General features: G+C 36.6%; 1 protein-coding gene across 1 annotated transcript in view; it reads left to right on the forward strand.

The window, feature by feature from the left end:
- The window catches only part of LOC141685264 (dynamin-2B-like), a 204395-nt gene extending 177369 nt beyond the window's left edge, over positions 1-27026 (forward strand). Inside the window, exons 10-11 of the mRNA XM_074490377.1 lie at positions 26944-26964; positions 27018-27026. Of these exons, the coding sequence (XP_074346478.1) occupies positions 26944-26964; positions 27018-27026 (30 nt within the window). The remainder of the gene's footprint in view (positions 1-26943; positions 26965-27017) is intronic.
- Positions 27027-27490: the final 464 nt, after the last annotated feature.

Genomic DNA, 27490 nt, shown 5'->3' on the forward strand with positions numbered 1-27490 from the left:
GTTCATAGTCGGGCTACCTAACGTAGTACTGACAGTTAAAACCCTTATGGGAACCCTTATAAATATCGTGATAGAAGCGTAGTTCGTTATCGTATATGGTAGAGGGACTCCGAACCCTGAGGTTGAGGAGCAACAACGCGATGATGTTTTATTACTTATTGGAGATCAGATTATGGATCCGATAGAGCGTCCTAACGCGGGATCGGATGATGTTCATATTGAGGATGTAGCGGTGGAGGATGTTGTCCTAGAAGGGACAGTTGCTGAGGAGAATCCCATGGAGGATCCTGACAAGAATGAATAAAGGACCACTGATGAATTGATGACCATGGTTAGGTCGATTACCAGAGGTAGGATTGGTCGGTCACTACCGGAGGTTCGTTCAAGTTTGTAAAGATAGTAGCCCCCTTTAACGCGGCTTACTCGTAAGACTGAGAAGTTCGAATGGACAGAGAAATGCGAGAACAACTTTTAAGAACCGAAGCAAAGGTTGGTGACGTTCCCTATGTTGGCGTTGCCGGATGGAAAATGAGATTTTGTGAAGTGTAGTGACGCTTCGCATAAGGAATTAGGGTGCTTCTTATACAGCACAGCAAGGTAATCGCGTACGTGTCAAGACAATTAAGGGAATATAAAATTCGATATCCCCACCCATGAGCTTGGGCTCGTGGTAATAGTTTTGCCCTAAATATTGGAGGCACTACTTGTATGGAGAGAAGTGCGAGATTTACACAAGCCATAAGTGCTCTAGTGCATTTTCACGCAGAAAGAGCTCAACATACGCCCGAGGAGGCGGTTAGAGCTAATCAAGAATTATGATTGGGAGATTCTGTATCATTCGGGGAAAGCCCATGTGGTGGCTGATGCCCTTAGTAAAAAGTAGAGACTCAAGATGATCATGTCTTTGAGAGAGTTTATATGAGATTTTGAGAAAATGGAAATAGAAGTGAAGGTAACCGGAGCCGGTACCGAAAAGATGTTTGAGATTGCAATACAGTCCGAATTATCGGAAGAGAACATATTGTGCCAGAAAAAGTGATGAATGAAGGCAGAGAGCCAACAATTAGATAAAAGATTAATACCGAGAAAGATGATAAAGGAATAATAAGGTATTCCTACAGAATTTGGGTTCCAAATGTTCAAGAGCCTAAAGATGAAATCTTAGATGAAAGCTAGTTTGAGGAATAAGATTTAGAGCAAACCCTGAACGTGATAGTCAGGGAGGTCGCCATCAAGATAGAAGGAACCCATAACATAATGGAGTGGAAAATGAGGATTTAAAACATGAAGGATGACCCCGATTATGGGGAGGAGGAGGGGACGTTTAGACTAAGAAAACAGAAGTCGAGCGAGATAAGGAGACCCGAGATGATACTCCTATACGGAAATTCATGGACCTGTCTAAACAGAACTTAGACTATTATCCCCAACCACCACCTTGAGGAAACAATGCGGTAGGAAATTCTTTCAGGACCTTTAAGTCTCTAAGCTCTCAGAGTTCCAAGGAACAAGTTGACCTAGTCGAGGCAAGAGCCTGGCTAAAGGAAATAGAGGAATCATTTGAGATTCTGAATGATTGACGAATCATAAAAGACTGTTTTTGTCACTTACCCTCCTAAGAGAGAGACCACCCGCTGGTGAAAGGCCAAGGAAGGCACGAAGCAAGAGATTATAATAAACTGATTAAAGTTCAGTCAATTGTTTTCGGGAAAGTAATTCCCAAGGTTATGGAGATAGTGTAAAAGCTTTAGAGTCAGAACAAGGGCAGACGAGTATGATGAATTATGAATCTAAGTTGTAAAAGTTATCAAGATTCGTTCTGAGGACACGAATCCAGAATGACGGGATGTTTGAAATCAATGCTCTGTTATGTTGGTTCATGAAATAATGATAAGAGAAAGGAAAATAAAAAGAAACTGAAGTGGAAAGGAATATAAAGGCAATAGAGTTTGAGGTATGATAAGGGAGTTGGGTATGAGAAAACCCTAAAGACTCGTAGCAATAGAAATAGAAAAGTATGCATTCGTCAGGATGAGGGTGATTCACCATGAGTTAAAATTGATGGTTGAGGGCATAAGAAAAACATAAATTTTATCCCCTGTAAGTTGGGAGGATTTGAGGAAACCTTGAGATAATTTGAAGGATAAATAATGAGACGCGGATAGACTGAGGAGACAAGAAAGTAAGAAATTAGGAAAAATTGGATGAAGGAAGTGACTTTCAAGAATGTGAAGTGTAAGACCGGTGGCTTGATACCCAGAAAGGGAGATGCCATGTATGAAAGATATCCCAACATTGAGGTGACTGTTGAGATAAACAACAAAAGTAAATAAGGAATTATTAAGAAGAGGTTCACGTTGAACACGACCAATATCTTCCAGAACATCCTTGTTATCGTTACCAAATTAGGCAAGAAAAGCGGATAACCGTTGTTATCTTTTGGAGGCCATATCGATTGACCTCATTTTGAATACAGATGTTATTGTGAAAATTAGGCATATACTATCGAGGTGGGAATGATTGAATACGACACCCTTATCAGGGATATATGACTTGATTTATCCATGGAAGGATGCATGTACCTTTTTAATGGTGGAATTAAGGATAGAACATCGGTAACTTAAAACGAATCCTAGGGGAATGCATAAAGGTTGGCATTTCACCCTTAATAGGGACATCATGAGTTTTGACAGTATGAATTGGAAAGGATTAAGGTAATAACAACCTTTAAGGATCAGTGGAGAAATTTTTCAGAAGTATGTAGACAATGATTCTGGTATTAATAAATGGTATCTTGATATGCCCTGTATCTAGGGAATTCATGAGGAACGATTCAAGGATAACCTTAGAGGTTTTACAAGGAGAAAGGTAATATTCAAAATTCTCAAGAATAGAAATGTTGATAAAGGAAATATGACGTAATTATAATGATGCCAAGTGGGGCACGTGTAAACCACGAGAAGGTATGGATCGAACCAGTAATGGTCGAAGTTGTTCAGGGCAATTAGGACTTAAGATAAAAAGATGTTCTAATTATGATTGAGAGTCAGTCGTGACAGTGATTAACCTCTAAAGACTGAGGCAATAACTTATGGAAAAATGGTAATATTTTTTTTTTACTCATCAGATTTTAAGGAAAACATCTTCACATAAGCTGTGATTGAAATAAGGTAGAAAATTTATTTGGAGGTGGTTAAAATGACATTGACTGTAAGGAAATTTTACTATCAGGAAAGGCCAAAGAGGTGGCCGACACTTTAAAGGTAAGAGGATAATTATAGGCGCTTGTGCCAAAGGAATTCAGTGATGATGGTTAAAGCTATGCAGGTTGTATTATGGTTTGGAAGATTGACATTCCTTCTGATGACTGTGCAATACCCAACCGTAATAGTAGTTGGTAAAGGTTTAATTCGTGTAATCGCCATGAGCGGGGTATCTATCTCAGAAGGTACTATCTTGAGAATAATCCAGGACCATATTTCGAAAAGGACTAAACGAACCTTGAGTTAAGTCTTTTATTTAAGGCATACGATTAAGAATGGTATTCACCTGCTATCGTTGCTTTGACTGAAACTCTTCTGCAATTTTATCTACTTCATGTCATGAAAGTATGTCAGAGTTTGGATTGTTCTTCATGAATTATGATTGGTGATTATGTTAACTCCTTAGAAGTATTCTATACGACACGTATGGACTCCGTATGGTCAGATATTAAGATTTCATGAAAAAGGAATGACGACAGTAAGTCAGTGGTGGACCATAGTAATGCAGCAATGATTCTGCGAGTAATGAGTCGATTACAACCATGAGAGTTGTATTGAAATGAATGTTGAGATTGAGTACCACTAATCGGGCCGTGGTGGTGTATAAGTTATCATTGATAGACTAATTAAGTAGATTATCTACCTATTGAATACTTATTCCTTCTTATCAATAGAGAGTCGTATTACTATACGAGGAAGGTTGCGGTGTAAGCATATAATTCTATTAACGATGATGTATAAAATGAGATTCCAGATTCGATTTTCGATGTCGAGGGAGTTTCAAAGGTGATTGTTTTTAATCTCGAGCAAGAGCATGGGTCCATAGAATGATGGACGAAATAGTAAATATTCAGCATATAAAATGCGATGCGATAATACTTGATGTTGATATATAAACACATATGTTTTGTTCTCCTATATCAAACCTCTATAGTTCAGAGGTAGGTTCCAAGCCAGATATTTTGTGGCAGTATATTTTTTTTTCACATATACAATTCTCTTCAGTTCGTTCTTTTCTCTCCTTTTCATTTCATATAAGCTGAGAAGAACAACCCTTCCAGAAGGGGAGGTATTGCCGAATGGCTATCTATCTGTGTGATAGAAGCCTAGTAGGATACCATCTATTGTTTAATTGCTTGTCAAGTACTAAAGGCTGGCCACCTTCTGTACTAACTATGCGATATAACAAGTGTTCATGATCATAGTAATCTCTCAATAAATTCTTTTACTTCTATATGAAGGACTAAGATTTCGAAGATAGAAGCAGCTGAAAAAGGAGTAGTAAAGTTGTGGTGGTATTCGGAATGGAAACACATTCGTGATACTAAGGTTGACGCAATTATTAAAATGTTCTAGAGTGCTAACGAGCAAAAGTGTAACCAGTATAGTATTATGTACGGAAGATAGTAAGGACTACGAACTACAAAAGAATGGGTATTGAGAAGTAAAAGCTATAATTCTAGAAGCTATGATGAGAGTCTGTGCAATAGACTTGAGAGAAATTGGAATGATCACTTAACACGAATTGAGTTTTCTTATGATAATCGATCGTATGTCAGTATCGAGGTATCGCCTTATGAGATCCTTGAGGGAAGACAATGTCGATCTCCCTTATGTTAGGATGAAGTTGTAGAGCGCAAGATGCTCGGACCCGCAGTAGTCTAAAGGACCAGGGATATAATAGATCTAATCAGCGGACGGCTGGTAGTAACCCAAGATGGACATAAGAGGTATGCTGATTTGACTCAAAAGGACAAAGAGTATGAAATAGGGGACCTAGTAATGTTATAGGTATCCCTTGGAAAGGATTGATGAGGTTCGGTAAGAAAGGAAAGCTAAGTCTATAATTTGTTGGACCGTTGGATATATTAAGACATTTTGGGAAGTTAGCATATGAGCTAGCCCACCCCCGAACATGTAGCAAGTCATAATGTGTTCCACGTATCAATGTTAAGGAAGTGTAATTCGGATGCCAGATAAATAGGGGCATATGAGTGCATAGACATGCAACCCGACGTAACCTTTATGGAACAACCAAGAAGGGTTATAGAGTGAAAAGGAACAAGTGCTTAGGAGAAAGGTTATCAAACTAGGCAGAGTTTGGTGGTAGGACCATAATGTGGGAAAATTTACTCGAGAGTTAGAAAGTGCAATGCTAAGAGAGTATCCCTATTCATTTTCTATCTGATTCTGGGACGGAATCCTTTTAAGGAGGGGAGACTGTAATAACCCCAATTTTTGGAAATTTTTGAAACCCTTATGAATAGTGATTTTGCAGATTATGCTGAATGAGAAAACTTTTTATGCCACACTATGTAGGGTTCTGTTATGGATATTCTGAGGTTTTATTAGTACTCTATATGGTATATAAGTGTATGTAAAGATCGTCAGAATCCAATTCCGAACACTTTGATTTTTCCCGGAAATCCACTAGATACGGAAAGAATTGAGTATAAGGTAACAGGATAAAAAGGATTTAAATTAAAGGATTATAAGAGAGGATCATAAGAGGATTATAATGTATTGAGAAAGGTTAAGGAAACCCAAGTAATAAGATACCGGGTATGATCCCTCAAACGATAAATGAAAATGAAAGTTAAGCGAACCGTATAACAGATCAGCGGTCATTAGGCAAACAATTAGGAAGTTAATCAAAGAGATTAGAGGGGATGATGTCATCCAACCAATGAGAAGAGGAAAAAGAGGGGAGGATGACATCACATGATGACATAAGCATGATATAGGGAGGAAGGAGATGTGGTTGGTTTACAACCACACAAAGACAAGGTTAATAAGGTAATTAACCAAAACAAATCAAAAGAAAAACAACCAACCAAAACAAAAAAAAGCAAACACAAAAAAATCATTTCATTTCTCTCCACCAAGAAGCTTGCTCTCGGCTTTTTACATTTTCAAAGGGAAGGATTTTCAAAATCCAAGTTCCAAGCTTCCTAAATTGGTAAGATAATTCTCTAGTACTCCTTATGCATAGATATGGCTATCCTATGAGTTTAAACCTCCAATTCATTCTCAATCTTCTCCAAGAAATCAATGAAGAAGACAATGAATAGTGATTTCAAGGTTTTTAACTTGATTTTTCTTGTTTTTCCTTTAAGATCCAAGCATCCCTAAGACTCCTCAAGGCTTCCTAAGGCTTCCTAGCTACTCACACCACTTCAAGGAAGGTATATCATCTCCAAACCCTAGCTTTACTTGGTATATTAGGATGATTTTTGTTGTTATGGTAATAGAGTAGCTTAATGATGGTTGGTTTAGAGTTGGGTTGGAATGGTAGTGAATGAAATGTTGAAATCTTATGGTTTGGTTAAAGAATTTAGTATAGTTTAAATTCAAGTTTTAGGAACAAGTATAATTGTTAATAATGAGTTGATTGGGGCTGTTGTAATGTGATATGGATGGACTTTGATTGTATGAGTGGATTGGGGTTGTTTGATGATTGAATTGGAATGGTATAAAATTGGGAAATCGCGTAAACATAGCCGTCGTAATGTCCGATTTACTTTAGACTGCTTTTGTACATAACATTATGATCCGAGAACTCCCTGCTAGGTTTTGACCATTGCCATGTTTAGATAGTTCATGTTATGAGCTCCGTTTTGATATGTGGTTCGTTTGATTCCGATGTACGGTTTAGGAGAAACGGCCGTTTTAAGTAACGACATTTCGCGAACGAACCATTACCCCTCACCTTACTTTGAAACCTTGGTTAAGGACATTAAAGGACTAATTGGGGTATGAAACAATTATGTTAAGTGGATTAGGAAGTTGGTAAGGTACTCGCAAAAGAATCTCCTTAAAACCCTTAATGATTAATTTATTAAAAATGGTGGAGCCGAGAGTACTCGAGCGACTTAAGTGAATCGTTAAGCGCGAAAGTGAACGTTAGGACTCTAAATGGTTAAAGTCTAGTTTCTTAAGCGACCGGGGTTTAATTCCGACTTACATTGTTGTTCATAGGTTATCGGACCCACTCTAAGCTTAAGTCTATCCGGGAGCACTCAGGCAAGTTTTCTACCCGAATAACTGTTGTTGTGATGTATATGTGTATATGCATGATCTTGCGATAAATGCATATTAGTTATTAGCAAATTCTTGCGATATATTGTAGCATGTGATATGGTATATATGCATGCCTGTTTCATATTCTTGATTTATATATCTGTTGGTTCAAATGCTTATAACTGCATAATACCTAAGCTAGAGATAAACGGTATTGGAGTTTACCCTTAGTATAGGGGATCAAAAGGTGAACTTTTTCTAAAACCGGGAGGCGAGGCTCCCGAGTATATTAATATATATATATATATATATGAATAGTTTTCAAAACTATTAATCGAATAAGGTTTATTCGATAACTTTATTTATTGAATATTACTTGAATATTCATTCGAGGACTTATGACTCCTTTATAATATTTATTGAATATTACTTGAATATTCATTCGAGGACTTATGACTCCTTTATATTATTTATTGAATATTATTTGAATATTCATTCGAGGGTTTATGACTCAGTTCATATTATTTGATGAATATTATTTAAATATTCATTTGAGGATGTATGACTCCGTTATTTTATTTAATGAATATTATTTATAATATTCATTCGAGGTATTATGACTCCGCTTATTATTTAATAATATTCTTTATTTTATTAAAGAATAATGTGTCGATAATCAAACTTACTTTTGATTATTCAAATAAAGATATTACTTTCGTATAAGTATATCTTTGGTTATTTAAGAGTCATTTCAAGTATAAGTTTTACAACATCTACTTCAATTATTTTTATAAAGATTATTATTTATGGGAATATTATTTAAATAATAATATTCAGATATTTTTATATATTGGGACTGATTTATTTTATTAAATCAGCATCACTCCAAACATTCTTAAAAATGTTTTCGAGTCTTCAAAATGATTTTTAAAAGTTAGAGCGGATCCCAAAACCCATTTTTATATTTAAGATCCTCCTTTCGAAGGGGATTTAAATACTCGCTCAAAACCTGAGGAATCCGGCTCTGTGGTGTATTTTATATTCGCAACAAGGTTGCTATTATGATAAAAGAGTTTTTGATTACTTACCCAACACTCGGGAAGTAAAATTCTTGGAACAAGTTAATCCATTAACAGGCATCGTCTGGGAAATATTGGTGAGTTTTCCTTTCCAACTAGATACGACTTCTTGGTGGAGCCGTACCAACAAATTTCTACTTGGGGAAAGGGGGGACGAGCTTTACGTTTCAGAGTCATGGATTTCATCTGAACTAGGAGTGGCGTAAGTGGTCGAGTAGCGCCGGCCCAGCTTTATTATATTGGCCCAAATGGCCCGGAAGTTCCGCTAAGGCGGTCCATTCCTTAGGAGTTCAGTGTTCGGTTGATAAGTAAATCCGACAGGTTCTCCTCTACATGTAGAAAATGGTGGGGTTGTACTACTACGACTGATCATCGTAAGTGGTCTTCCTGGCGCGGCAAACTCCCGTAATGAGTTCATCATCCAATTGGATATTTCTGCAACACTACCCAGAGCACTTCGATAGAAAGGGTACGGTTGGGCGATTATTGAGTGTTGGCAGGGTCAAGTTTTCAAAATGATGTTTGAATCAAATGAAGTATCTCATAACTTCGTTTTATTTTGATGATATTTTAAAGATTGAATCTATTCAAGTATTATCTTGTAGTCTCATCTATGTGATGAACTTTTGAACTAATTATAACTTGAACGGTGGTAGTTCAAGTAGTATTTAGAGAAGATATAAGTATATTGGAGTACCTTGTAACTTCATCTTTTAAACTTATATCTAGTAAATGATTATCTTATGCATGTCAAAGATTTTCAGAAAAACGTTGAGACAAGGTTAGATATATGAAATCACCTTGCAGCGATAGTTTTATACAGTTATAAACTGGAACTCTGTGTATATTATGCATGGAAGAGGACTTCCAAGATTTTGAAAAGTATATATGTATATATACTGAATATTTTGCGACTTCATCGCATTAAGATATCAAACTTGGTTTATTCCTTTTGACCAAGACTTTCATGAGTACTATGAGAAGGCTCATTATTGTTAATCATTATACATATTATTTTGGTGGGCTTGCTGCTCACCCTTTCTTTCTTCTTTCATCACACAACATCAGATAGACAAGATGAACATGACCAAGCTCCCAATTCGCGAGCGGATAGGAAACGTTCTGCAGCTTCCTATAGGCATTGAAGTCACTGTAGCTGAGGTGGGAACTACCAATAGACTAGGCTTCAACTTTTGATGTACCAGATTTATGTATATTTATGAATTGTAATAATGGCAAAGAAAATGTAAATTTATTCAGAAAACCTTTTAAGGTGTATTGGCAGATAATTGTGGAATAAAATGACTTGTGATTATTTTTGGATGTTCATCTCTGAGACTATAACTTGTGGTGTGTGTGTTTATTGTGGGGTCACAGTACAGAGTAGTTGATTAATTATTAAGATTGGGTGTTATTAAGGGAAATGGAACTCGTGACAACCCGGATCCCCGACCCCGGATTTGGGGGTGTTACAAGCAATCTTATGCATAGATCACAGTTTCGTAAAATAATGTATAATCAACATGCATATATCTTAGTGTTTAAAAACATACACAACACAACAGTTCTTAAAAATTTGGGTTTGTAAACTTGCCTGGAGTCCAAGATACGTTTCCATCTTCCACTCGTTCCGAGTTTTCTAAACACAAATATCATAATCTTAATCAGTATTTTTAATCCCATCAATGACTTCTTTTACTAATAAGTGCAATACTTCAAAATTTCCGATATTCGACCGACTCGAAATAACTATAAATCCTTGGTCGAAATGGACGGTCAAAGTGGTCTCCTAGAGTTGACTGTACTTATTGTTACTATTACACGACTCGCACTCTAACATTTTTAATAAATCAAAAAATTATTATTTTAATATGAAACCACCTTGAGGAGCTTCTTGAGTGTTTTTAATATTTATCATAAATGTTTCACTTTGAAAATATGATTTTAAATAGGTGAAAAATATTTTGAAAGTTCGGTCAAGTACGGGGTTTTACTATTCATATCGCTTTCACTAAAACATTGATTTCTCTCAAACCGTTAACTCAATCGACACACAGTTTTCTCATGCACAATCTAAAAAAATTAGAACACATTATATGAAAAAAAAAATCTGAACAGAGGGGCAAATTTCCCGAAGTGGCAATTTATAGGCAGTAGGTGTTCTTGGTGATCACTCCTTGCGCGACCTCGGCTCTGACATTTTTATAAAATTGAAACATTATCATCTTTAAATGGAATTTTAAAGAGGGATTCCTTACTATACAATTAAGATACTTACCAAGTTTCATAATTTTAAATAATGTTTAAGGGCCTCAATTATACCCTCAAATTCAGCACTAGGTAGCAGTTTGGTTTTCTCGACTATGTTCATTAAAATGAACATTTCTCTTAATTCGTAAATTGTCTCGATTTGATATTTATATGGTTACAAACTAGAAACAAAGATCTTTATAGTCATGTCCATTGGTGTTCAAAAATATATGTTTCTCAGCCAGTAATTATGTTCAAAATTTTCCTAAAGGCACACAAACATTATAACGGCTATACGCGTAACAATTTCCGGTTTAATTTCATTGACAACAACTGAAATACCAATTCCTTCAGATTTGTTGTAATATCAGTCCCTAAACTATATGAAATCATTATCAACATCAATCCATAACAATCAACCATCAAAATCTAACTTTTTACAATTTAAACTCAATGAATCAAGTTATACTGAAGCATAACTCAAACTCAATCTTATAACTCAAGTAAATCAAAGGGTGGATAATGTTTATGTTAGTGTTTGTGCCCTAGATACAACACTATGATGTTTTAGTTTAAGATATTTGGATTATTAATATTTATGTTCTATTAATTATTCCTTTTATAATTTATTAATTTTTAATTTACTGCGATATAAATGTTAGATTAATAAATATCCTTGGAATATGATATGAAATTTTATATCAGTATGTACGTGACTTAGAAATGAGATTATGAGAATAGTATCAATATTTCTAAAGGTCCCTAGTCGAGTATTATTATGGGGGACAATAATAATGCATTAAGACTAGTGTGTTTGTTGACTGATGATCACATCTCATTGATCATAGGTATGCTGATACTAAAGTCAAAACACAAGCACATGTATTAGATACATGATGCTGGATTGACACATTGTGAGATACTACATGTTTATAGTGTCATAAGTTATTCTCAACGTAATAATGATGTAATGGTCCTTAGACTTGAAGTCATTATATTTCTATATGATAATTAATATACTTTGATTTCATTAAAAGTTATCCTTGACCGGGTAATGATGAAAGTGGACATTGGTATATTATGAATCGTATGAGAAATATGAATGATCTAGATGGGATTTGACCCTCCTATTTTAGGATTGATATTATTGGCCTCTTTTGTGAGCTAGACTATGAAATGTGTGGCCATGCTCAAATGTTGATTTGATATGATAGTTGTTCACACTAAAACACACGCGAAAATACGCACAAGCGCATGTGATCACAAGTAGTATAAGATATAAGTCAAGTTCGTTCCCACAGGGACTGGTTTAGGTTAAGTTCAAATTATGCACTTATGCAATAATGTATGATTATCGTTCAATGCTAAGACAAGTAACAATTTGAGTTTTATTTAACTAAAAGATTATACTAAATAACATTAACTAAGAGAATTATGATTGAATTACTTCTATGAAAATAAACATGGGATTATAACTTCATTAAATACTTCATTCAAAGTTATGTTCTTTAATCCTAGCATGTGATGGTGATGAAAACTAATCAGATAACACAAAATTAGTATACGCTAACTATCGTTATACGTAAACCCTACTATCAAACATCCACAATTAAGATAGAAGTTGAATAGACACCAATTATGCTTAGTCCCTATATGTCTATAAAGATTGAAACATAATGGTTTAAGAACAAGTTATCTATCGTGATTACATAGGGTGAATACGATGGTTAAAATTACCCACAAATTATGCATGTCAATTCATACATAAACCTATGCTAGCATGGCAAGTTTTAAACCTCTATATTCATTATCGCTTCAATAGAGATTAACAAACAATCTTAGATGTTAGATATGCATCAAAGACGAATAAGCAGAACCAAACTAGGAAATCATAAATCACCACACAAAAAGGATTTAAAATAATTAACTATTGAAATCCATATGTAAATCCGCTAGAACCCCATGACAACGATTAGTTCATAATCGAACTCATCGTCACCATGTTCCAATGAAAACATGATAATAAACAATATAAGAGTACCAGGGTTCAAAGACAAATAAAAAATAAGCATCTAAAGTATCAACTATATTGAAGAATACAAAAGTCTTCTTCTCCGTAGCCATCTTGTGCTCTCTAGGACTTCTCAATACTCTCCATTGGCTCTTCCTTACATTAGAAACGTCTTATTATTGGTTTATATAGGTTTTTGGACGACTTGGGCTCGCTAATTCTTCAAAACAGACTCGAAACAGGATTCTGGGCTTGGCACACCGCGAGGCCACCCCGCTCTATCGCGCGGGCACACACACATTCTGTGAAGCTGGCGCGGCCGCCCCGCTCTCCCGTGCGGGCATGCCGTGCCTCTAAACTTTTCTTCCTTTTCTTATTTTGGTTGTAACTTAAGTTCCGCTCGTCTGAATTTGATGATTCAACAGTCCACGCGAAGCTATCGAGATGCTCTTCAATATGAACATGGCTTAGGCTTCCAATTCTGATCTATTTTAAGCAAATGTTTTTGAAAGGCTCATTTATTCATCCAACTAATGTCTGCAATGCAAAGACACAAAAACACATCAAAAATACCAATAACTTGAGTCCAAAATACCAACTTAAGCCTGTAATGAAGTGTTGTTCCCTAACAATACAACAAAAATTACAAAAGGGGGGGGGTTGGAATGTAATTCTGGCTTCTTTTCAAGATTTTAAAATAGTTCTAACTTAATACATATAACAGTGTTTGATTTGCTTTAGTGCGAAATAGAAAGATAATGGAAATCAAAACACTAAGTAATAAAATACAAGCTTTAAAACTTTCCGGTGGATTAGAGAGTATCCACCAGATATATATATATATATATATATATATATATATATATCAGTTTGAGAACTCTGTGAAGCTTTGAATGGCTCACAGCTGCTTTTATAAGTTGAACAAATAAACTACAAAAAAATATTTACAGAATACAACTTGATATGTTTCTCTGAAAAATGTATTTGCTTAGTTAATTATTCTAGTTGCTACACTTGGTTTATATATCACCAAGTTTACATGATAGTAGGATCAGATAATAAAACAAAACATATCTAGTCTAACTCCATGCTGCTTCACTACTCTATTCCAGCATCTTTGAATATCTTCACATTTGTATGGAAATGGTAATGCTTCTTTGTTCTCAAAATCCTGCTTAACAAGATGTCACATTCCTTTTGCAAACACCCAACGCATGTGACTATGTTGTCATTGTCAACAACTATTTTGAATTTGATCATCTGTCGGGACTCTGTTTGTCATCCGTCGGGAACTTTGTTGATCATCCGTCGAGAGTCTTATAGATCATCCATCGGGAGTCTATTTTCCACTTAACTCTATTTCACTTATACATAATTACAAGACCTCTCATATTTACAATTAGTCAGCCTATTCTACATATCAATCTAGTAGTCAACATGACTTAGATAACCCTATACAATCTACTGGACTAAAACATGTTATTTCCAGAAATGTGCTCCAGTACTTATTTGTTACATAAGCTACACTCTCGATGGATAATCAAATTGTCATCCATCGGGACTATAAAGTTCATCCGTCGGAATTATATTAGATCATCCATCGAGAGCTACAAATTTCACTAGGATAAATCTACTAAGGTGTTTTGTTTGACTTATCATCAAGTCCACAACATATTCCTAACAATCTCCCCCAATTTATGTCTACTCGAATTGTAGCCATAAATTAAGAGAAACTTGATGATAACAAAATACCCTAAAAATAAATATTAAAAAAGTAGTAGATAAAACTGATAAGTGCTACAATATTTATTGAAAATTAAACAAAGCAAAGTATACAAAGAGTTCTCGCAATCATTATCAAGGTGCTCCTCTAGTCTGAGCAGATAATTATATTTCCCTGATTGTCTGTATTTTTTTCCATGCTTCCTGTTGTTTTCTTCTATTTGATTCTGGAGTTGTCTGTCGAATTCAAGTTCATCAGCTTCAGATAGATCCAGCATTTCTTGCATTTCCAATAGAGTCTCATTGCTAGAGATATTCAATTGGACATCCAGTCTGAAGAATCTTCTAACTCCCTTGTCATCCATGAATTCCATCAACCAATAAGGCCTCCAATGCACTCTCTTTCCTGTGAAGAGAATTATAAGAGTTCTTGGAACTGCATTTTTTGCTCTATCACTCCTTAGATCTTTTATATTTTTTGGAACCAACTTCTTTGCAATTATATTAAAACCAAAGTTCTTCTTGAAGGATGAGAAGATCTTAATCAATACAGAGCAGCTTTCTTGAAGAATCATGTGAAGTGGCCTTGTGATTTCTTTCCCTCCCTTGTACTTTAACACCAGCCTTTCAGGAATATGTATGTGATCATCAATCCCTCTTACTTCTTCCAATTCATCCAAGTAGAGGTTTATTTCATAAAACTGCTTGATGTCACAGATGTATAATAGATCCTCTTTATTTACTGTGGGTTGAGATTTGGTTAGGGTCTTGGATCTAATAGACTGTTAGTCCCTTAACAATATAGCAAGAATTACAGAAGGGGGGTTGAATGGAATTCTTTATCTTTTTCTTGAAATAAAAATGTTCAACTCGATTATAGATATGTCTGTTTTGATTAGCACAATGCGGAATATAAACTTTAATGAATCAAAACAAGAGTAATTAAAAACAAGAGTCTTTAAAAACTTTCTGGTGGATTTAAACAATTCCACCAGAGATATATATTAATATATTGAGAGAACTCTGTGTGCAGAAATGCTCACAGCTGCTTTTACAAGATAGAACAGCTAAGAACACAGGAAATGCTAAAGATAGTGCTTACAAAGTTTTCTCTGTGTTTGTTTCTAAGCATTTTTCTTTGCTACTCTCTTGGTTTATATATATTACCAAGATTACAAAGTCAAAAAGAACTGAGTAAATATAAAATCTAACAGTCTTGATCTTTGCTGCTTTTCGTCCTCTATGACCCAGTTAATAGGCTTCCACAGTGTTTGTATCCAATCTCGACGGCTGTGTGTCAGCTTTCACTGTTCAACTGATGTTTGAATCTTGATATTATCATCCGTCGACTTTCAGATCATCCGTCGATGACTTACTTGATCATCCGTCGACTGCTATTTTGAACATCCGTTGAGAGTCATTTGATCATCCGTCGAAGCTTTGTTAAGCATTCGTTGATAGCTATTTTGGCACTTGACTTCATTTCACTTATACAGAATTACAAGACATTGCTTATGTACAGTTAATCAACCTATTCTGCATATCTAGTTAAAGTCAACATGACTTATATGCTACTACAGATTCTATACAAAGGTGCATACAACACTGTGCTACAAACTTATCATTTTATAAGCTACTCACTCGATGGATAATAAATTACTCATCCGTCGGTACTCAAAATGAGTTATCCGTCGGAACTATAATTCTTATCCGTCGAGTGCTACATTATTTCACTAAGTAAAATCTACTTAGATGTTTTGTTTAGGTAATCATCAAGTGCACAACATATTCACAACAATCTCCCCCAATTTTTGTCTACTGGAATTGTAGCCATAAATTAAGAGACACTTGATGATAATAAAACATCCTGAACATACATCTTTAAAGATAAGTAGATAAAACTGAAAGAGCTTCAATTTAAACAAGGTATACAAGGTTTGGCTCACAGTCAATTCAAGATGCTCCTCTAGCCTGAGCAGATTTTTTCTAGTTTCTTGAAGGTCTGGATCTTCTTCCAAGCTTTCTGTTATTTTCTTCAATTTGATTCTGGAGCTGTCTGTGGAATTCTAATTCATCAGATTCTGAGAGATCTAACATTTCTTGCATTTCCAAAAGAGTCTCATTGCTAGAGATACTCAATTGGTCTTCTAGTCTGAAGAATCTTGTCACACCCTTGTCATCCATGAATTCCATCAGCCAGTAGGGCCTTAGATGCACTCTTCTCCCTGTGTATGGGCCTTAGATGCACTCAATTGGTCTTCTAATCTTCTTGCAGTTACATTAAACCCAAAGTTTTTCTTGAAGGATGAATAGACTTTGATCAACACAGCTTGGCTTTCTTGAAGTATCCAGTGAAGAGGCCACTGAATCTCCCTTCCTCCTTTGTACTTGAATACCAACCTTTCAGGTAGGTTTCTGTATGCATCAATTGCCCTTACCTCATCCAGGTCCTCCAGATAAAGGTTTAGGTCTGAAAATTCCTTGATATCACACAAGTACAAGTAGTCTCCCTTGTTGATCTTGGGTTGAGCTTTGACTACTGCCTTGGATTTGAGAGGTGACATCTTCACTTTCTTGACTGCCCTTGATTTTGTCCTTCTTGGCTTGGTGAGAATTGGCAAGTTGAAGTCAGGAATTGGTAATTTATCCCACTCTATTGACTCATCCTTTGGCACAATAGGCTCTCCATGTATGTTCCTGTAGGGGTCCACCACCCTTATGTCTTCAAATACCACAGAGGGCTTTGATGCTTGAGTTTCAGCTTTAGTGGATTCCATTGGAAATTGATCTTCCAATTCCTTGTTAATAATATCCAACTTTCTTTTTGTTCTTTTAGCCAATTCTTTCTTTCTTGGAGATTTCTTCTGTTCTTCAGTCTTGTTCTTTGATCCAGTATCTTGAGTTGGTTGAGAGGGAATTTGTTGAGAAGAATTCACAGCCTGTAGCTTGGTCAAGATAGCAAACTGTTCTTTCTTTTGTTTAGACTTCTTTGCATCTAGAGCAGCTTGCCTCTTTTCCTGCTTCAATCTGGCTTTTTCTTCTTCCTTTGCTTGAGCAAATTGTGGATGTCCAGCTACCACACAAATTTCCTTCCCATTTCTGAATATCTTTGCAATTCTCTCTCTTGAGGCTGAATCAGCTGGATCTTTGTAGAGAAGAATAGATCTTGATAGAAGCTTCTTTTTATCAGGCTTGGGTGTCTCATACACAGTATCCATAGGGTTCTTCAAAGATGACTTTGGATAGTTTGCCCTTGGTTTAAGAATCATCTCAGCCTTTGTAGTCTTGATGCAGGAAGATTGTCCTTTCTCTAGATAGTTCATGCTCATCTCATTCACATTGATTGGCTTGACAAGAGAGTGATGGATTGCTGACTGATCTGGTTCCTTGACTAATTGAAACTTTCTCTGTATTTCCTCATCAATCTTTTTCCAGTTGATCAGAGTCAACTCTTCTTTATCAGCATCTTTCAAACTTGCTGCTGCTGCATTTATAAGATCTATACCATCTGCAACTGGTGGCTTGGAGATAGTAATTGAAGGTACAATTACTTTGCTGATTTGAACTACAATATTCTCCCCCTTAGTTGGTCCTTTCTCCCCCTTTCTTGATTCTCTCTCCCCCTTTTTGTTATCATCAAGTGAAGGAGTTAGGCCTTGTGCTTTAGCCAGTTGCATGAGAAGATTTGTCTGAGTCTGTTGATTTTGAAGAAGTAGGGCCACTGAATTCTCAATAATTTGAACTCTGGTCTCCAGCTTGGCTATCTTCTTTTCAGAATCTGATTTTCTTCTCAACCTTTGTAATAAATCATGCATGATACCATATGGCATTAGTGAATCCAGTTTCTCAGAGTTGTATGTCTTTAAGTCAGCTATCTCCTTTTTCAATTCATCCACACTGATATTCTGTCCGGAGTGTTGGATCTTCATTAAGTGCAAGGAGTCTAGATGAGCTTTAAGAATAGCCTTGGTACCTGCATCTGAAACTTCCTGAAGGGCTTGCTGAATAGCTGTTACTTGTCTTACCAAGGACACCTCAAATTGTCCTGGTGTAAAGTCCTTTGCCCATGCCCATTCAGGTAAACTTAAATCAGAACTTTGGCCTTCAGCTCCCCCTAAGTTCATGCTTCTATTCAAAGAACTAGAGTCATCATCATCAGAATTTACTCCAAATTCTTCAGATGGCTCTCCAGCTTGAGGAGGCATCCTGTTGACAGTAGCTTTATCTCTTTGAAGAGATTCTGTGGTGTGCACTAAGGGTAAAGTCTGCTCTGCCTCCACATTGCCCTGAGCAGCCAACAGTTGATAGGCTGAAACAGGGTGAGTAAAAGTGTCAGCATCCAAGGAAATGTTATCAATTACAGCTTTGTAATGTTGCTGAAATTGTCTTTCCTTTTCAGCATCCTCCACAATCATTGACTCACTAGCAATGGCTGGCTCCATCCTTATTGCTCCAGTACCTGCTTTTCTCTCATGTTCTCTCTTTTGTTGCATCAGGGTCTCACCCTGGCTCCCCACCCTCACACCCTCACCTTCACCTACTAAGGTGGGACTCCTCTCACTCACTTTTGCCAATCCTGAATGAATGGATTGCTGAGATTCACTATTTTCCTCTCGTTTTGCCTGGGAGCAACCCAGCCTCTCACTCAATACACTCTCCTCTCTCAGTCCTAAGAGTGATTGTATTACCACCAAATCTTCTGCACTAGAAATTATTGAAGTTTGAAGTTGTGCAGAGACACTCGACGGATAAATGATATCTGTCGGGTGAGTGGTAAAGCTATCCGACGGATAACTACTGTTAAGCTTATCCGTCGGGATACAATCACTACCCGACGGATGAGCAATATCCATCGAAAGAGTAGAAATGAATGAGGTGGGAAGAGAAACTATTGTTGACTCTGTGTTGATTGAAGTTATTTGAGGCACAGATGTCACAATAGAATCAGAAAGAATTGGCAAGTGAGCCAACAAATCATCTAAAAGATGATGCTCACTTGCACTAGATTTTGGCTTCCCCAACAGAGTTAAAGAAGGGGAATCAGGAATTGAAGTGTTTATCATGTCCACTTCCAGTGAGTTGGTTGGTGAGTATTGTGTTTCAGTGGCTTCTATCAAGAGAGATTTTGGCTGTGACTCCACATTTATTGGAGCCACATCAATCTGAATTTGAGAAGGTGTAGGGACTGTGTCTTTAGCATCAGTTTGCACTAAGTGTGTGTCCTATGCATCCCCAGTTGTTTTGGATTTCTTCTTTCTAGTGTAAGTTTGGTGTAGGCTTGTGTCCCTAACCCTCTTGGCCTGTGCTCTTGGATGAGAGCTTTGTTCAATAGCCACATCCTTTTGGGAGGATGCAGCTAGAAATGAGCTTCTGTCCTTTTTAAGCACTGCAGTTTGTTGGGAAACTGCAGTGTGGCTAGGCTGGGATTCACTTATCTCTCCAACCTTATCCTTGGGGTTTCTTTGATGTTCACCCCTTCCCTCACCTATCTTACCCTCCTTCATACTCCCCTCTTTGTGTTTGGTAGGATTCTCAACTGGTACCTTTTGGGAGATACCAGAGGGGGTTTTCTTTGATTTGGATTTAAGAATTGCAGTTGTTTTGGCAGCTTTGGTAGGCAACTGTTTGGTCATTGTCACAGTTGCCATAGCTATGCCTGAAGTCAAAGAAATAGAAGGGATTGGAATAGTTGAGAGTGTAGATGAACTTACCTCACTTACCTGAGGTGCCATCATTACAGGAAAATAGAACACTGGCACATCCTTGTGATGGTTGGCTCTGTTCAGATCTGCAATGATTTTTCTCTCTTGAACCCAACACGCTAATTTGTTGGTTGGGTTCTCAAGCACAATCTCTTCACAAAGATGGTTAGCCAAAAGCATAAAAAATCTAGCATAGTAAATATTCTTTCCTCTTTTGGCTAAGTCACCTAGTTTGTAACCTAACTCATACACAACCAGATCACTTAAGTTGTAATATTTGTCTGTAACTAGCATGTATAGCATGTTAAGCACGGAAATGTTTACAGAATCAAAATTACTGATTTTTCCAGAAAAGACCTTAGTTACTACATCACACAAGTAACTCCATTCCTTCCTAAGACCTAGTCTTCTAATTTCACTTAGTTTTGCAGTAGGAAGTGCATAATGAATGGAATTTAGCATATTGACAATATCAGTGTCAGTGTGTGGTGCAGTAACATTGTCATCAGGTATCTTGAAACATGCTTTTATGACATCACTATTGATATAGAAAACATTACCTTTGATGGTCAGAGTGATGGTTTTGTCAGTAGAGTTGTAGATTGCTGTTGTCCACATCTCCTCAACAACTTCACAATAAATTGTGGGTGATTCCAGCATAGCAAAACTTAACTTGCAGTTCTTCACGAAGTCCATCATCTTATGATAGTCTTCAGATTGCTGAATCCCCTCATTGACCAAGGCAGTGAAGTTGTTCTTCTCATAGATGAACCCAGTCTGTGACATGATCTTTACTATGGGTGCCATTGTTAGGGAAGAAAAGCTTGAAGAGAAAGGGGATTTTTGCTTGAGAGAGAATGAATTAAGACAGTTGAATTTGAGAATGATAAAAGAAAATGATTAGAATGAAATAGGCTTTTATACTTTGCTCAAACTCAACGGATAAAAATAATAAAGAGAAATAAATTACCCAATAGAAACTGCCTAAAATTACCGTTTTAAAATAAACTATAAAAATTCCACCCATTATCCATCGTGTAATGCTTATAAACTGTAAGTATACTCGATGGATAATGTTCAGGGAATTAACGGTTAAGATTTAGACACTTCGACGGATGAGGATAAAATGTTATCCGTCAAGCTTTAAAATATTCCAGAAAAGTAATTGATCTTTATTTACAATTTGTATATCGACGGATGACTCAACCCGATGGATAATGGTCATCCGTCGAAAGACAAATTTTGACTTAGCCAAAATTTCATCCAAGACTAAAAATCAACTAAATTTCTGGCTTCTTTTCAACTTGCAAGAATAATTCAGATAAATTCAAGAGTAATTAAGCATACCTAACTCACTTACCAACCTAGAAAAGGTGGATTCATCCAGTGGCTTGGTAAAAATATCTGCAAATTGCTTCTCACTTGGAACAAAATGTAACTCTACAGTACCATTCATTACATGTTCCCTTATGAAATGGTACTTGATGTCTATATGCTTTGTCCTTGAATGTTGCACTGGATTTTCAGTGATGGCAATTGCACTTGTGTTATCACAGAAAATAGGAATCCTTTCAACTTGCAAACCATAGTCTAGCAATTGATTTTTCATCCATAAAATATGTGCACAGCAACTGCCAGCGGCAATATATTCAGCTTCAGCTGTAGAAGTAGAAACTGAATTTTGCTTTTTACTGAACCAGGACACAAGCTTGTCTCCTAGAAATTGACAGGTTCCTGTTGTGCTTTTTCTATCAATTCTGCAACCTGCATAATCTGCATCTGAATAACCAGTTAGATCAAAACCAGAATCTCTAGGATACCAAATGCCAAGGTTTGGTGTTCCTTTGAGATATCTGAAAATTCTTTTAATAGCTATCAAATAAGACTCTCTAGGATCAGCCTGAAATCTAGCACACAAATATGTAGCAAACATTATATCTGGCCTACTGGCTGTTAAGTACAGAAGTGAGCCAACCATGCCTCTATAACTTGAAATATCCACAGACTTTTCAGTAGTGTTTAGTTCAAGCTTAGTTGCAGTGGCCATAGGAGTTTTTGCAGATGTGCAATCCATCAGATCAAACTTCTTTAAAAGATCAAAAATATATTTAGTTTGACTAATGAATATTCCATCACTAACTTGCTTAACTTGTAAACCAAGAAAGTAAGTTAGTTCTCCTATCATACTCATTTCATACTTGCTTTGCATCAGTTTGGCAAACTTTTTACAAAGTTTTTCATCTGTAGAGCCAAAAATAATATCATTTACATAAATTTGACCAAGTATGCTAGAGCCATTCACATTTCTGAAAAATAAAGTTTTATCTACAGTACCTCTTGTGAAGTGATTTTCCAAAAGGAACTTTGATAAAGTGTCATACCAGGCTCTAGGTGCTTGCTTCAGTCCATAAAGTGCTTTCAATTGATAGTAGACATACTCTGGGAAATTTGGATCTTCAAAGCCAGGAGGTTGACTTACATACACTTCTTCCTCCAAATCTCCATTCAGAAAGGCACTTTTGACATCCATTTGATAGACCTTGAAATTGGCATGGGCTGCATAGGCTAAGAAGATTCTGATGGCTTCAAGTCTTGCAACAGGAACAAATGTTTCATCAAAATATATCCCTTCTTATTGACAATAGCCTTTAACAACCAATCTTGCTTTGTTCCTTACTACTATGCCATTTTCATCCATCTTGTTTCTGAATACCCATTTGGTGTCTATTGGATTCTTTCCTTTAGGCTTGGGTACCAGCTTCCATACTTTATTCCTTTCAAATTGGTTTAGCTCCTCCTGCATAGCTAAAATCCAATCAGGATCTAATAAGGCTTCTTCTACCTTCTTTGGTTCTTCCTTAGACAGGAAGCTGCTGTATAGACATTCTTCTTGAGTTGCTCTCCTGGTTTGAACTCTGGAAGAAACATCACCAATAATCAGTTCAAAGGGGTGATCTTTTGTCCATTTCCTTGGTTGAGGTAGATTAGCCCTAGATGAAGATACCTCAATGTAGTCTTGATGTGTGATTGAGTTTTGATTGCTAGAAACTCCCCCTGAGTTTGTGGATCTTTGATTTGAAATTGGGGTGCTTTCTATGGGTGATCTGCCTTGACTTCCTGCTCCTTTTGATAACCTGACGGATGGTGAATTTTGAGTACTGACGGATGAGGCAGGTTGTCTTCCGACGGATAATACAGATTGCCTTCCGACGGATGAAGCATTATGTAACTCGACGGATGTTGAGTTTTGTGCTTCATTTATAGTAAATTTGTCTGCATTATCCTTAGACACTGTTTCTTGATCACTTTCATCATCACTTTCTTCACTGACCATCTCAACATTGTCGAATTTGAGGCTCTCATGGTAATCTCCATCTTTTAGTCCTTCAATCTTTTTATCATCAAACACAACATGTATAGATTCAATAACAATGTTGGTTCTTAGATTGTAGACTCTATATGCTTTACCAACAACATATCCAACAAAAATTCCTTCATCTGCTTTAGCATCAAACTTCCCATTTTGATCAGTTTGATTTCTCAGAATATAGCATTTACAACCAAAGACATGAAGAAAGTTTAGAGTTGGCTTCTTGTTCTTGAACAATTGATAAGGTGTCTTGCATTTTGCTTGATTAATCAGAGAGATGTTCTGAGTGTAGCATGCAGTGTTGACAGCTTCAGCCCAAAAATATGTTGGTAATTTTGATTCTTCAAGCATTGTCCTTGCAGCTTCAATAAGAGATCTATTCTTTCTTTCCACTACTCCATTCTGTTGTGGAGTCCTTGCTGCTGAAAACTCATGCAGGATCCCATTTTCCTCACAGAATGCTCTCATGACATAGTTCTTGAACTCAGTTCCATTGTCACTCCTGATTCTTCTAACTTTGAAATCAGGATGATTGTTAACTTGCCTTATGTGATTGATGATGATTTCACTAGCTTCATCTTTGGACTTTAGGAAATAGGTCCAAGAGAACTTTGAGAAATCATCTACAATTACTAGGCAAAATCTTTTCTTTGAGATTGACAAAATATTGACTGGTCCAAACAAATCCATGTGAAGCAGTTGCAGAGGTTCTTCAATTGCTGAATCAAGTTTCTTCCTGAATGATGCTTTAATTTGCTTCCCTTTTTGGCAGGCATCACATAGTCCATCCTTTGTAAACTCCACCAGAGGAATGCCTCTAACTAGCTCTTTCTTTACCAGCTCATTCATGGTCTTGAAGTTCAAATGGGATAGCTTCTTGTGCCATAGCCAACTTTCATCTTGACTTGCTTTACTGAGAAGACAAGTTAGAGATTCTGCTTTATTTGAGTTGAAGTCATCTAGATACACATTTCCTCTTCTCACACCAGTGAGAACCACTTTGTTGTTTTGATTATTAATCACAACACAGGTTTCTTTGTTGAAGGTTACTGAGTTGCCTTTATCACAAAGCTGGCTGATACTCAACAGATTGTGTTTGAGACCATCCACTAAGGCAACCTCTTCAATGATGACATTGTCCTTTGAAATCAAGCCATATCCCACTGTATAACCTTTGCTGTCATCTCCAAAAGTGATACTTGGGCCAGCTCTCTCTTCAAACTCTATGAGCAGGGTAGAATCACCAGTCATGTGCCTTGAACAACCATTATCCAAGTACCAAAGATTCCTTCTGTTTCCCTGCACACATCAAAATCAAATCAAGTTGATTTTGGTACCCAAGTTTCCTTGGGTCCTGCCTTGTTAGCTTTCTTCTTCTGTTTCTTAGGTTTTAACTCATTTGACTTAGGAATTTCAGATTCTTCCTTAGTCATTTGAGTTGGGCCTTTGAAACCACTAGGTGCTACAGAATTATTATGCATGTTATGGCTAACAGGAAATGGCATGCTTGGTGCAAACATGTTGTTCCAGTAAGGCATGCTAAATGGCATTTGAGGCATATTGTATGCAGCATAATATGGATTAGGTGCAAATGGCATATTAGCAAACTGTGCATTCATGTTCTGTGTAGGCATAGCATTAACAGGCATAGGAGGCATGGCATTCATGTTAGAGAATTGAGGCTGAACAGACATGGGAGTAGGCATGGCAGATTTGCAATTAACAGACAAATGATTTACACTGCCACATTTGACATAGATTTTTCTAGGAGCATATTTGTCAGGTGTGTAGTTGTTATGTTTGTTAATCCCTACTTTACCATTCCTATTGTTTTTCCTTTTAGTTTCTGTTTTTACCTCTATATTCTCAAGTCTGTTACTCAACTGTTTGACAGTCATGTGACCAACATTAGCCTTCTTCCCTTTCTTGGCTTGACTTGACTCCCCTGAAACAAAGTTCTTGGAAATAGACCCATACTTTTCATTAAGCTTGGTTAATTTGGCTTTACTAATGGGTTTGTTCACAGCCGACGGATGAGGATTTTTATCATTCGACGGATAACACATTTTGTTATCCGACGGATAGTCCTCATCATCCGTCGAGTCTACATCTGTCAGCAATCCATCTACCAAAATAGGTTCTAGTTTCTCCTTATTCTTTTTCCAGGGTTCATCATAAAAGGACTCAATTCCTTGAACCTTGGTGATTTGAGCATGAACATCTCTGGATGTTTTCCATGCTTTAATCACCTCCTGTTCACGATCGAGCTGCTTCTTTAAAATTTCTTCCTTTTTCAAGGACTCAGTTAATTCCTCCTTAGCAATTCTACACTCAATTTTTAGTTTCTCAAACTCAACAAACTGCGACTCAAGCACATTATTCCTCTCACTTAAAAACAAGTTGTTTTCTTTGATTTTAGCATTTTCTTTAGTGAGGGACTTAAGTGTAACACGCAAATGATACAATTCTGTAGACATGTCATTTATTGAATCATTACACTCAGCTTTAGATAAATGTGCAAGGTTTGTAGTAATTACCTGATTGCTTGAGGAACTTGTCTCTGTTTCATCAGACTTGGCCATAAGGGCTAGATTGACATAGCTGATCTCCTCATCTTCATCCAAACCATCAGCTACCCAGTCATTCTCTTGTGTAATAAAAGCCCTTTCCTTCTGTTTGAGTAGATCAAAGTATTTTTGCTTATAATCCACATACTCAAATCTCTTCTTACTAGAATCTGACTTTCTACACTCATTTGCAAAATGCCCTGCCAAGCCACATTTGAAACACTTGAATTTTGACTTATCCACCATGTTCCTATTTGGCTTGGCAGCTCCAAAGTTCTTCTTGAGCTTGGCAAATCTTCTTGAAAGGAATGCTAGGTGCTCATCAATGTCCTTCATGTCATCTTGACTCAAAGAATTTTCACTTTCTGCAGCTAGCCCTTTACCCTTGCTTTCACAGGCCTTTGAAGTTGATTCCACAGCTTCCATCTTCACTTCCTTATCCTTTTCCAGTTCAGCAACTAGTGCAATGGATCCTCCTTTCTTCTTTCCTCTCTCCATTCTTTCATCCTGCTCTATTTCAAGCTCATAGGTCTTCAGAATGCCATACAGTCTCTCCAAAGTAAACTCCTTATAATCTTGCGAGTTTCTCAATGAGACTGTCATTGGTTTCCATTCCTTTGGAAGAGATCTGAGAAATTTCAGATTGGAGTCTTTAGTCTGATAGACTCTTCCATGCAATTTAAGAGCATTTAGTAGCTTTTGGAATCTACTAAAAATGTCAGTGAGTGACTCACTTTCTTCATTGTGAAAATGCTCATATTGCTGAATCAGGAGCTGCATTTTATTTTCTCTTACTTGCTCAGTACCATCACAGATTATCTGTATTGTGTCCCAAACTTCCTTGGAAGTCTTGTAGTTGATGATGTTATCAAACATATATGCATCAACACCATTGAACAGAATGTTCATGGCCTTTTTATCTTTCCTGACTTGTTCAAGATCAGGATCAGACCATTCATGCCTTGGCTTTGGAACTGATGGTTCATTTCCTGTTGCAGCTCTCATTGGAACATGAGGGCCTCTTTCTATGCAGTCCACATAGGCCTCATCTTGAGAAAGCATATTAAGATGCATCTTTACCTTCCAATGATGGTAATTATCTTTATCCAGAAAAGGAATCTTGATTCCGACATCTTTCTTGTTCATTTTGCTGAATTGTTTTGATCTTTAAACTCTTTGTAGATTAAGAGCTTGCTCTGATACCAATTGTTAGTCCCTTAACAATATAGCAAGAATTACAGAAGGGGGGTTGAATGGAATTCTTTATCTTTTTCTTGAAATAAAAATGTTCAACTCGATTATAGATATGTCTGTTTTGATTAACACAATGCGCAATATAAACTTTAATGAATCAAAACAAGAGTAATTAAAAACAAGAGTCTTTAAAAACTTTCTGGTGGATTTAAACAATTCCACCAGAGATATATATTAATATATCGAGAGAACTCTGTGTGCAGAAATGCTCACAGCTGCTTTTACAAGATAGAACAGCTAAGAACACAGGAA

This window comes from Apium graveolens, chromosome 9, assembly GCF_009905375.1.
Source record: "Apium graveolens cultivar Ventura chromosome 9, ASM990537v1, whole genome shotgun sequence".
Lineage (NCBI taxonomy): Eukaryota > Viridiplantae > Streptophyta > Magnoliopsida > Apiales > Apiaceae > Apium > Apium graveolens.